The 13,406-nt window shown below is 40.6% G+C and overlaps 1 protein-coding gene across 4 annotated transcripts in view; it reads left to right on the forward strand.

Annotated features, from left to right (window-relative positions):
- Positions 1–13,406, forward strand: part of SLC44A5 (solute carrier family 44 member 5) — a 427,045-nt gene that overhangs the window by 209,089 nt on the left and 204,550 nt on the right. For all 4 annotated transcript variants that reach the window (XM_059884629.1, XM_024989419.2, NM_001281916.1 and 1 more), the window contains 1 exon segment: positions 12,192–12,233. In XM_059884629.1, coding sequence (XP_059740612.1) covers positions 12,192–12,233 — 42 coding nt within the window.

The raw sequence follows: 13,406 nt of genomic DNA on the forward strand, positions 1-13,406 counted from the left end.
GGTCTGTGGTCTGCTCAAGATTTATAGATGCACATAGTACTGTAAAAGGGGAAGAAGGCAGAATAACATGCTCTAAAATGTATATATTTGTGGATTTGATGATTATCAGAATTGTTAATTTCTATGTTGATACCAGAGGAGAAATTCTAGGAAAACATTTCTTGCTTATGGCTTGTCTGATGGAGACTTCTATTTCAGAGATAAGACTCAGTTTCAGTCTAAATGCCAGCTTTAATTTAACAGTGTAGTTTCCTGCAGTCCTGTGTTGAGAAGGATTCTGAGACCATGTCTAGGCTTAAGTGTAGAACACTGTGATTGAAATATTTGACATAGCCGAGGATGTAGTTATGGAAGCTCTCATGTCATAAATTGGTTTTCCTTGTTCTATATGGTCGCAAAACACCTTTTTCATCCTCAGAAATTAAAATTGATTATTTATTTTATTCAACAAATTATTATTGCATTAAAAATGTCATGTCTCTGTGTTGAACAAATATTGTGAAATGCTACATTTTCTGCTTTTTCCTCATCAAATCCTACTGAATAAAATCTATTCAATTTAATTAAATACTGAAGGTAGACTGAAAACTCTCAACTCACTTGGAGCTCAAGATTAGAAATAATACAAAATTCACAGATCCTAGTAAATTGTTATCAGAGAATATTTTCATCACAGAATTTGGGCTACCCTGAACTAACAATTGTATTTTGGCACATATTCTAATGGCTTGGATGGTAAAGAATCCTCCTGCAATTCAGGAGAACTGGTTTCGATCCCTGGGTTGGGAAGATCCCCTGGAGAAGGGAATGGCTACCTGCTCCAGTATTGTGGCCTGGAGAATTCCATGGACTGTACAGTCCATGGTGTTGCAAAGACACAACTGAGTGACTTTTCACTTTCACCTTCACCTATTTTAAACCTCTGTGGCAACAACAGCAACATTAAAGTATATCATTGTGATGTGGCAGCTGTTCAGAATAAATATGGGAAAATATCACAGAAAAAAAAAAGTCCCAGAGTATATCTGTGCATATGTAATAACCTCTCTCTACTTATTTTGTCTTCATTTTCCTCTTTCCTCTCCTTCCTTCCATTGTAATCCTAGCTAAGTCACACCAGAGTTTTCTTGTTTTTCACTGAGAATCATGGTTCTTTTCCCTTTTGTATTTGGTGATTGAATTCTGTTATGGGTCAATGGCTGTTAAAGAGAGATGCCCTCACTTTCTTCTTTTGTGACTGTTTAATCCTTTTCTTATCTTCAATCATCTTATACTTGGTAGCTTATGCTTATTCAGCTTACACCCTTTTCCTTCTTTTTGTCCACTGCTTGCACTGAAGTATGGCTGTTTTGCTTCTGACCTTTACATGGGGGGATATAATTGGACAGTCTCCAAAGGCAGATGAATCTATGTGAAGTGATCTTTAGACTAACCTTCAAATGTCTCTTGAAGGTTGGGAAATTGACTAGTATATCTTGGCACCAAGAGCATTTTCCTAACCTACTTCATGAGCCATATTGAGCTCTAACTGTTTCCTTTGACTTGAGACCCTTTTCTTCTTCAACACTTTCTAAAGATGCTTAAGGTAATGGAATGGAATGAGTTAGGATTGTTGAGTCCCATTTCTTTATCTAATTCACTGTCTTTGTCATGGACCTGGGTAAGATTCTGACTTTGACTGTGCTTCTGGAATTCAGAACTGGGATACACCATTATGCCAGCAGTCTAATTTGAATCCCCCGAGTTACTAACTTCACTACACTGTACTTCAAACATCTTTCCCATGTCTTATAATGGTGGCACCCTTATGTCCTGTTGCTGCTTCAAGAATTATAGAGAATTCTCTTTCTCACTGGACTGCAGACTATCAGGGATAGAGACAGGATCTTGCTATTTCTTTGTGACCCCTAATGCCACACTACTAACATAGAGTAGGTGCTCAAGAAATTTTGGTTGAATGAATAAAAATAATACAAAGCTATTTTAATTTAAAGTAGTGTATAAATGTAACAAGCACCATTTCTAGAACCTCCTTCTCCCAAAATACAGCCAGAAATTTGCAGTCAGTGCTGTCAATTTTCCATAAACTTTTAAGGAATCATTTTGGGGCTTGTGATTCTATATGTGGTTATTAGAAATTTGCCCAATTTCTACCTTTTCTTCTCTTACCTGCCCCTCACATAGCATTTGGACCTATTATACAGGCTGATATGGAAGGATATTGAATCTTTGCTCATTCAAAGGATAGTGCTGATCTGGACAAATGAAGTGAATCCTAGAAGTGTTTATTTAGGATGACATTGCTTGAGATGATATCTCATAGAGCTCATTCATTCAATGAATCTTTGTTTTTATTTTTTTGAGGAGAAAAAAAAGAGATATTTTTTAAAGGTCACAAATGAAAAGAGACAATAGTAAAAGTTGAGAAACATGACTTTCCCTATAAGTAGCTATGTGTGTGCACACTCAGTCATGTCTGATTCCTTTGCAGCCTGATAGACTGTAGCCTGCCAGGTTCCTCTGTCCATGAAATTTTCCAAGAAAGAATACTGGAGCAGGTTGCCATTTCCTTCTCCAGGGAACCTTCCTGACCCAGGGACTGAACCCATGTCTCTTACGCCTCCTGCATTGGCAGGCAGGTTCTTTACCACTAGCACCACCTGGGAAACCCCATATAGCAGGCAATAAATTGCATAAATGGTTCAGAAATGGCATCATTACTGCCAAACCGGGCCTTTTCTTTACCTCCCTTATCTGCCATCTATCATCTGGGTGTCACAGTTTCTGCAAGGAATTTGTGCTTTATGTTTTCTCTTAGGGGACATGGTCTAAAAATGTAGTTACTATGAATATGGATAAATTACCTAATTTCTTTCTGCAAAATGTAGCATAACACTTATTTACACTACAGCATTAAAGACATCTGTTAAGAGGGTTTATTTTATTTTATTTTGAGTATAGTTGTCCTTTTCATCAGGGGACAGGAATGAAAAAGTAGGAAGTCAAGAAATGCTTGGAGTAACAGGCAAATTTGGCCTTGGAGTACAGAATGAAGCAGGGCAAAGGCTAATAGAGTTCTGCCAAGAGACCACACTGGTCATAGCACACAGACTCTTCCAACAACACAAGAGAAGACTCTACACATGGACATCACCAGATGGTCAACACTAAAATCAGATTGATTATAACCTTTGCAGCCAAAGGTGGAAAAACTCTATACAGTAGCAAAAATAAGACTGGAAGCTGACTGTGGCTCAGATCATGAACTCCTTATTGCCAAATTCAGACTTAAATTGAAGAAAGTAGGGAAAACCACTAGACCATTAAGGTATGACTTAAAATCAAATTTCTAATGATTATACAGTGAAAGTGAGGAATAGATTTAAGGGACTAGATCTGATAGACAGAGTGCCTAATGAACTATGGATGGAGGTTCATGACATTGTAGAGGAGATAGGGAGCAAGACCATCCCCAAGAAAAAGAAATGCAAAAAAGCAAAATGGCTGTCTGAGGGGGCATTACAAATAGCTGTGAAAATAAGAGAATTCAAAAGCAAAGTAGAAAAGGATGTATATACTCATTTGAATGCAGAATTCAAAAGAATAGCAAGGAGAGATAAGAAAGCCTTCCTCAGCAATCAATGCAAAGAAATAGAAGAAAACAATAGAATGGGAAAGACTAGAGACCTCTTCAAGAAAATTAGAGATACCAAGGGAACATTTCATGCAAAGATGGGCTCAATAAAGGACAGAAATGGTATGGACCTAACAGAACCAGAAGATATACAGAAGAGGTGGCAAGAATAATGGAAGAACCGTACAAAAAAAAGCTTCATGACCCAGATAATCACGATGGTGTGATCACTCACCTAGAGCCAGAATCCTGGAATATGACGTCAGGTGGCCTTAGGAAGCATTACTACAAACAAAGCTGGTGGGGGTGATGGAATTCCAGTTGAGCTATTTCAAATCCTAAAAGATGATGCTGTGAAAGTGCTGCACTCAATATGCCAGCAAATTTGGAAAACTCAGCAATGGCCACTGGATTGGAAAAGGTCAGTTTTCATTCCAATTCCTAAGAAAGTCAGTGCCAAAGAATACTCAGACTACCACACAATTGCACTCATCTCACACGCTAGTAAAGTAATGCTCGAAATTCTCCAAGCCAGGCTTCAACACTACATGAACTGTGAACTTCTAGATGTTCAAGCTGGTTTTAGAAAAGGTAGAGGAACCAGAGATCAAATTGCCAACATCTGCTGGATCATGGAAAAAGCAAGAGAGTTCCAGAAAAACATCTATTGCTGCTTTATTGACTATGCCAAAGCCTTTGACTGTGTGGATCACAATAAACTGTGGAAAATTCTTCAAGAGGTGGGAATACCAGACCACCTGACCTACTTCTTGAGAAACCTGTATGCAGGTCAGGAAGCAACAGTTAGAAAACTGGACATGGCACAACAGACTGGTTCCAAATAGGAAAAGGAGTACGTCAAGGCTGTGTATTGTCACCTGCTTATTTAACTTATATGCAGAGTACATCATGAGAAACGCTGGGCTGGAAGAAGCCCAAGCTGGAATCAAGATTGCAGGGAGAAATATCAATAACCTCAGATAGGCAGATGATACCACCCTTATGGCAGAAAGTCAAGAAGAACTAAAGAGCCTCTTGATGAAAGTGAAAGAGAACAGTGAAAAAGTTGGCTTAAAACTCAACATTCAGAAAACTAAGATCATGGTATCTGGTCCCATCACTTCATGGCAAATAGATGGAGAAATGGTGGAAACAGTGAGAGACTTCATTTTTGGGGGGCTCCAAAATCACTGCAGATGGTGACTGCAGCCATGAAATGAAAAGACGCTTGCTCCTTGGAAGAAAAGTTATGACCAACCTAGACAGCATATTAAAAAGCAGAGACATTACTTTGTCAACAAAGGTCTGTCTAGTCATGTATGGATATGAGAGTTGGATTATAAAGACAGCTGAGCGCCGAAGAATAGATGCTTTTGAACTGTGGTGTTGGAGAAGGCTCTTGAGAGTCCCTTGGACTGCAAGGAGATCCAACCAGTCCATCCTAAAAGAAATCAGTCCTGAATGTTCATTGGAAGGATTGATGTTGAAGCTGAAACCCAATATTTTGGCCACCTGGTGTGAAGAGCTGACTCATTTAAAAAGACCCTGAGGCTGGGAAAGATTGAAGGCAAGAGGAGAAGGGCATGACAGAGGATGAGATGGTTGGATAGCATCACCTACTCAATGGACATGAGTTTGAGTAAACTGCGGGAGTTGGTGATGGGCAGGGAGGCTTGGCATGCTGCAGTCCATGGGGTCGCAGAGTTGGAAACCACTGAGCAACTGAAGTGAACCAATAGTTCCTTTACACTGTTGTGTTATTTGTATAAATGTATCCCTCTTTTTTGAATTTCCTTCCCATTTTGGTCACCAGAGAGCATTGAGTAGAGTTCCCTGTGCTATCTGGTAGGTTCTCATCAGCTGTCTATTTTATACATAGTAGCACTCCAGTACTCTTGCCTGGAAAATCCCATGGTCGGGGGAGCCTGGTAGGCTGCAGTCCATGGGGTCGCGAGGAGTTGGACATGACTGAGCGGCTTCACTTTCACTTTTCACTTTCATGCATTGGAGAAGGAAATGGCAACCCACTCCAGTGTTCTTGCCTGGAGAATCCCAGGGACGGGGGAGCCTGGTGGGCTGCTGTCTATGGGGTCGCACAGAGTCGGACATGACTGAAGTGACTTTGCAGCAGTAGCAGCAGAGTATATAAGTCAATCCCATTCTCCCCATTCATCCCACTCCCCCCACTCTAAAGTGGGGCACATTATTCCTGAATATCTGGAACAAGGATGGGTTAATTGAGAGCACTGAGAGTTAGGAACAGGTTTAAAAAAAAAGTGAGTTTAAGAGTCTTGGAAAATGCATATATGTCTGTCTGTATTTATGTGGAGGAGCATGTTCATCCTAGTGGTGAAAACTGGGAGACAAGCAAAGTAGGTAAACACCGGAACAGCCTTGGGGCAGAGCTGCCTGGGGCATGATTATTAAAGGAGTGCCAGGGAGACTCCTGCTAGACAGGAATGTTAGCGACCTTCTATTGTGCTCTTATGGTTTGGAAGGGATACCAGTATGTTTTGAGGTGCACTTATTTTCTTCATGCCTTAGGCTGTATAAAAAAATATTAGTGATATACAAAATAATCTGTTGTTTATCAGTCGTCTCTTCTTTTCATTCACCTATTTTATTTTTACGTGGCAGCATCTGTCAGAGCTCCTGTTTTCTACAAGGAAGGGCATTAACATTCATCACCAAGTCTCTGTTATGTGACAGGCACTATGGTGAGCATTTTAGTATCACGTTACTTACTCCTGACAACAACTGTGATGGAGCTTCCTCCTGTTGTAAAGACAGAAAAACAGACACAGCATGCCTGCCCTAGGCTGTAAAGGGAGTGAGGAGCAGTGTTGGGCTACATCTTTCTCACTCCACCATGGCCATGCAGAAAGCAGAACTTGATATAAAATAAAATGTTATATGTATGGACCACATTTTCTGGCCCGTTTTCTTGTGACTTCCTCTGGGCCTTCCCTAACTCCACTATATTTTTCTTTAAATTGTGGCTACTTGTTGTTTGTTATTGTTGCTCAGTCACTAAGTTGTGTCTGCCTCTCTGCAACCCCATAGACTGTGACACCCCAGGCACTCAAACTCCTGTCCTTCACAATGGAGCATTATGAGCAAACTCCTTCCTGAAGTTTGCTCATATTCATGTCCTTTGAGTCGGAGATGCCATCTAACCATCTCATCCTCTGCTGCCTCCTTATCCCTTTGCCTTCAGTCTTTCCCAGCATCAGAGTCTTTTCCAGTGAGTCAGCTCTTCGCATTAGGTGGCCAAAATATTGGAGCTTCAACTTCAGTAACTAGAACTGTAAACAAACAAACAAACAAAAGTTTACTGATGCATGGGATGATGATCTTTATTTTGTTCCAGTACCTGACCGTGATGCCCAGACTTTTTTACTTCAGCAGCAGTTCTTTTTTTTGAAAACATAAAAGATTACAAATGATACTCAACAACCTCAGATCCTCTCAGACCTTGGGTGCTCCAGCATATATTTCTACAAGGGTATAACCACGTGTGTCCCTCCCTTCTTGCTTCTCCATGGCACCCCACTCCAGTACTCTTGCCTAGAAAATCCCATGGATGGAGGAGCCTGGTAGGCTGCAGTCCATGGGGTCGCTAAGAGTTGGACACGACTGAGCGACTTCACTTTCACTTTTCACTTTCCTGCACTGGAGAAGGAAATGGCAACCCACTCCAGTGTTCTTGCCTGGAGAATCCCAGGGACGGGGGAGCCTGGTGGGCTGCCGTCTCTGGGGTCGCACAGAGTCGGACACGACTGAAGTGACTTAGCAGCAGCAGCCTGCTTCTCCAGTCCCGGCTCCTATCACTCAGCCTCTCACCCAATGTTCTTCAACCATGCTGGCTTTGTTTTAGTTCCTCGTAGCTGCCAAGTTCTTTCCTATCATTGGCTCTTTGCCCACACTATGCCCTTTGCCAAGACTGCCAGCCATCATGCTAGCTCTTACTCATCTTTTAAATTTTAGATTAGATATTGTCCTCATATCTTGTACTTCTCCTTCATAGCATCTCTGATACCACATTTGCAAGTAAATTGTTACTGATGTGTTTATTTGGTTAAGGTCTATCTTCCTGAGGCTTTATCAAACAACTCCAAGAGGGTTGAGATTCCCTTAGTCACCTAGGTAGCTTCAGTGCATAGCCTATTATTTGATACCCAGAGAAAGTGAAGTCTTTCAGTCATGTCTGACTCTTTGTGACCCTATGAACTGTAGCCTGGCAGCCTTCTCTGGCCATGGGATTCTCCAGGCAAGAATACTGGAGTGGGTTGACATTTCCTTCTCCAAGGGTTCTTCCCGACACAGGGATTGAAAACAGGGTCTCCCACACTGCAGGCAGATTCTTGATACCCAGTAAGACATCAATAAATGTTTGCTAATAATGAATAAATTAAGGAAGAAAGAGATTGGAATATCAGACTACCTGATCTGCCTCCTGAGAAATCTGTATGCAAGTCAAGAAGCAACAGTTAGAACTGGACGTGGAACAACAGACTGGTTCCAAATAGGGAAAGGAATATGTCAAGGTTGTATATTGTCACCCTGCTTATTTAACTTATATACAGAGTACATCATGAGAAACGCTGCGCTGGAGGAATCACAAGCTGGAATCAAGATTGCCAGGAGAAATATCAATAACCTCAGATATGCAGATGACACCACCCTTATGGCAGAAAGTGAAGAAGAACTAAAGAGCCTCTTGATGAAAGTGAAAGAGGAGAGTGAAAAAGTTGGCTTAAAGCTCAACATTCAGAAAACTAAGATCATGGCATCTGGTCCCATCACTTCATGGCAAATAGATGGGGAAACAATGAAAACAGTTTATTTTGGGGGGCTCTTCAGATGGTGCCTGCAGCCATGAAATGAAAAGATGCTTGCTCCTTGGAAGAAAAGTTATGACCAACCTAGACAGCATATTTAAAAAAAAGGTGTGATAACAAAGGTCTGTCTAGTCAAGGCTATGGTTTTTCCAGTGGTCATGTACGGATGTGAGAGTTGGACTGTGAAGAAAGCTGAGTGCCAAAGGATTGATGCTTTTGAACTTTGGTGTTGGAGGAGACTCTTGAGAGTCCCTTGGACTGCAAAGATATCTAACCAGTCCATCCTAAAGGATGGATATAAAGTCCTGAATATTCATTAGAAGGACTGATGCTGAAGTTGAAACTCCAATACTTTGGCTACCTGATGCGAAGAACTGACTCATTTGAAAAGACCCTGATGCTGGGAAAGACTGAAGGCAGGAGGAGAAGGGGATGACAGAGAATGAAATAGCTGGATGGCATCACTGACTCGATGGACATGAGTTTGAGTAAACTCCAGGAGTTGGTGATAGACAGGGAAGCCTGGTGTGCTGCAGTCTATGGGTTCATGAAAAGTTGGACATGACTGAACAACTGAATTGAACTGAAGGAAGGAAGAAATTAATAAGCCTGTGAACACAGTTATGCCCATACTCTGGGTCCTGTGTTCTTTTTCAGCAAGGAGTTTATAACTAGCCTCTTTTGCAAATGATGTAGGTTTATTAGCATCACATCCATCTTGGGCTTGCAGACTCTCAGGCCATTTTAGCAGGGTTCAGTGAAGCCAGGAGAGAATGAGAAATGAAATCAGCTACAGAAGCTAGCTCTGCGTGGGCAGCTTCCTGGTCCCTTGCAATATACTGGGTGTGCTAAGCTCCGGCGCAGTTTGGGTAGGCAGCAGGCTCCAGAGTGTGTCTGATTTGGCAAGCAGGTCACCACAGTGGCAATTCCAGCCACCAGAAAACTTTGGAAATTCAGAGAAATGGCAACATTTGTGGCTCTGGGTGTTCTCTCTGTTCAGACATATCCAAGTCAGGGAGTTAGAGCCCTGCGAGCAGGATTCTGTCTTCAGAGCTGGCAGGAGTGAGGCAGGACCTCAGGGTTACTGCCAGGTACATGAACACAGGAAAGGAAATGGAGCTCTGGGCAAAGCAACTAAGGTAGAAGCCCAGGTTTTCTCGTTGATGGTGGGAGAGCACAGGCAGCTGGCAGGAGGGCCTACAGTTCAAAGCTTTTCATGAGTGCCTGGATTCCCTCCTGGCACCTGGAGCCTAAGGGGTGGACAGAAGGGAGAGTCTTACTGAAAAATGTCTGCCTGTGTGTTAAATCCTGAGTGTTCTTCTAACTAGTTGTGAATTACAGGTGCTGAAAATGGCCTCTGTGGGAAGGAACATGCACTGCTATTTCAATAGCTTGTTGTTGTTGCTCAGTCACGTCTGACTTTTTGTGACCCCGTGAACTGCAGCACGCCAGGCTTCCCTGTTGTTCAGTGTCTCCTGCAGTTTGATCAAACTCACGTCCATTGAGTCAGTGATGCCATCCAGCCATCTTTCTTCTGGTGCTCCCTTCTCCTCCCACCCTCAATCTTTCCCAGCATCAGGGTCTTTTACAATGAGTTGGCTCTTCACATCACGTGGCCAAAGTATTGGAGCTTTAGCTTCAGCATTCATCCTTCAGTGAATATTAAGGATTGATTTCCTTTAGGAGTGACTGATTTGATCTCCTTGCTGTCCAAGGGATTCTCAAGAGTCTTCTCCAGCACCAATAGCTGATTCTTTTTTTAATGACAATAATTTTATTATTATCAGTCAGTTCAGTTCAGTTGCTCAGTCATGTCCGACTCAACTCTTTGAGACCCCATGGACTGAAGCACACCAGACCTCCCTGTCCATCACCAATGAATATTCTGGACTGATTTCCTTTAGGATGGACTGGTTGGATCTCCTTTCAGTCCAAGGGACTTTCAAGAGTCTCTTCCAACAGCACAGTTCAAAAGCATCAATTTTTTGGTGCTCGGCTTTCTTTATAGTCCTGCTCTCACATCCATACATGACTACTGGAAAAACCCCAGCTTTGACTAGAAGGACCTTTGTTGGCAAAATGATGTCTCTGCTTTTTAATATGCTGTCTAGGTTGGTCATACCTTTTCTTCCAAGGAACAAGTGTCTTTTCTTTTCATGGCTTTAGTCACCATCTGCAGTGATTTTGGAGCCCTGAACAATAAAGTCTGCCACTGTTTCCACTGTTTCTCCATCTATTTGCCATGAAGTGATGGGACCAGATACCATGATCTTAGTTCTTTTAATGTTGAGTTTTAAACCAACTTTTTCACTGTCTTCTTTCACTTTCATCAAGAGGCTCTTTAGTTCTTCTTCACTTTCTGTCATAAGGGGGGTGTCATCTGCTATTCTACTTATCATCATCATTATTATGTTTTCCAAGTGAACACAGCTTATACACATTCACTTTCCCTTGACTCTTTATCACAACTCTGACTCTCAATAATTTATTATTGTTAGAACTTAGACCAAGTGTTGTCATTTCTGTCCACCAGGTTTACAGTGGGAATTCTTTTCAACAGCATTCATTAATGGGTTGGCAAATCTGATAAAGCACCAAAGAATGGGGTACTTATCAAAAGTATTAAAATTTTTGTTGAATATGTGTGTGGAATTACTTGAATGTTAAAGCCTTAGCATGCTATCATTGTTCAACATAGAGCTTGCTACCTTTTTTTTCTTCCCCACAAATAACCCTAAATTTTACCTACCAAATTGAACTGGCTATGCTAATATCTATCATGTAGGGCTTTCTGTGAAAACCAAAGGCTATGTGTAACATGGCTAAAGTGTGGCTGCTAAATTCAAATTACATCTCTTTTCTCTATTCTGCATGTAGTTAATAAATATTTAATGCATATTAAGTTTCCAGGACTAATGTGCCTTCTAAGGAATAAGTATTAGCATAAAATGAAAATAAACAAAATGCCTCATTTGTTGGTGCTGAATTTTGCAAGACTGTCTGTATATCATCTAAGGTGTACAAGGCATGGATAAAAATGGAAGAGTTAATAGCTTTATTCCCCACCCCCAAACCTCTTACCTCCAGCATTTTCATGCAGTTAAAAAAAATTTTTTTTATTGAAGTATAGTTGATTTACAATGCTGTGTTACTTTCTGGTGTAAAGCAAAGTGATTCAGTTAAATATATATTATATGTATTTTCAGATTATTTTCCATTACAGGTTCTTACAAGTATGCAGGGGTTTTTTTACATTTAAAGTGTTATTTGTAACATTTGTAATAATGATTTAAAATTATTACCTATTTTATTTTATATCTAGTAACTTGTATCTCTTAATTCCCTTCCCCTACTTCTCCCCTCTTGCCATCCCCTTCCCCTCTGATAACTGCTAGTATGTTCTCTGTATCTATCAGTTTCTGTTCCTGTTTTGTTACACTCATTGACATTTGTTTTATTTTTTGGATTTAAGTGAAAAAATACAGTATGTGTGTTTCTCTGCATGCAGTTTTTGTTTTTTTAATTCAAAATTTAGTGCTCTTTATCAGTGAATTCAGGTATTAAGTATCAGTTCACCAGTCCAACTGACTTTATGTTATTCTGTGTATTAAAATTTAAGGACTAGGATTTTTAGGGCAGGGAGAAACAGGTATTGATCTCCAGAGACACCAACTGCTAAAAATAAAGATTTGTTTGCCCTTTGTGCTTATTTGTAGGAGACCAACGATCAGATACTCACTTGGAGGGCGAGAAATATGGTAAGTCAGTCTGAGTGCTAAGTATTAAATTTGTCTAAGAATGCTTTATGACAGTCTATTGCAAATATATGATTCTTTCAAACTCTAGGAATGCCTAATATTTAGTTGATAAAGACTAATTGCTGATGAAGACTTTTTGGGTTCTTTCATGTGGCTGATTTCTACCTCCTGAAGGAGTTCCTTCTCTTCAGAGTTATAAAAGAATCCCCAAGGAAGAGCATCATATATCTACTATGTTTCCTGACCTCAGTTCATCCCATACATGTTGATTTCTTTAGGTCCTTCCATCCCAGTTTATGACTTTGACACATGTGTCTTATTTACATCTTTTCCTGATCAAGATCTCCACTAGCAATCTTCTTGGATGTTTCATGAGTGTCTTAGCCAATCGTCTTCATTTTCTAACACCTGATTTGCTCCTCAGTCGGCCCTTCATAGTCAAGTCTTGCTACTCCACGGGTGGACCAACGGCCTCGGTGTTATCACCTGGGAGTTTGTGAGGAATGCAGAATCTCAAGGCCTGCCCCAGAATTAATAAATCAGAATCTGCACTTTCACAAGATCCTCAGTGATTCATACATACGAAAGTTTGAATCACACAGGCTTTAAGAATTTGTCTTCATGTATGCACTCCCATTGCCCCTGAGAGCTACAGATAAGTACTTTTCTGCTTATCACTTGGGTTCCAAATCATCAACTAAAAAGATGAGCATATATGTACCTTCTTACCTCTATTCTCAAACCCACTTTTTGGACTCTTGTATACTTTAATTTTACCTGTGTAGATTCTATTGTTTATTGTACTGTATAGCATGTTATAGTTCTCAAAGTTCCCTCACACAGATTTTATTTGATCACACATGATCCTATAAAGTGGGAAGGTAGGTAATATAATCTTTTGTAGAAGCTATATCATAAATTTCTAGTTGTAATTTTCTAACCTTAGGTGGGGAAAAGATCTGTGTCAGCAGATATTTTTTTCCTACCTTACAGAAAAATAGAAGTCAAGCCTTTGGGGGCTACCAGAAATCAGTCAAGTTATTCTGACTAAAAATGTATCATAATTCAAAATCATATTTTATTGCTCAGTATGATCAGTTTGGAGAAGGAAATGGTAACCCACTCCAGTATTCTTGCTTGGAGAGTCTCCATGGACAGAGGAGCTTGGCAGGC

The sequence above is a fragment of the Bos taurus genome, chromosome 3, assembly GCF_002263795.3.
Source record: "Bos taurus isolate L1 Dominette 01449 registration number 42190680 breed Hereford chromosome 3, ARS-UCD2.0, whole genome shotgun sequence".
Lineage (NCBI taxonomy): Eukaryota > Metazoa > Chordata > Mammalia > Artiodactyla > Bovidae > Bos > Bos taurus.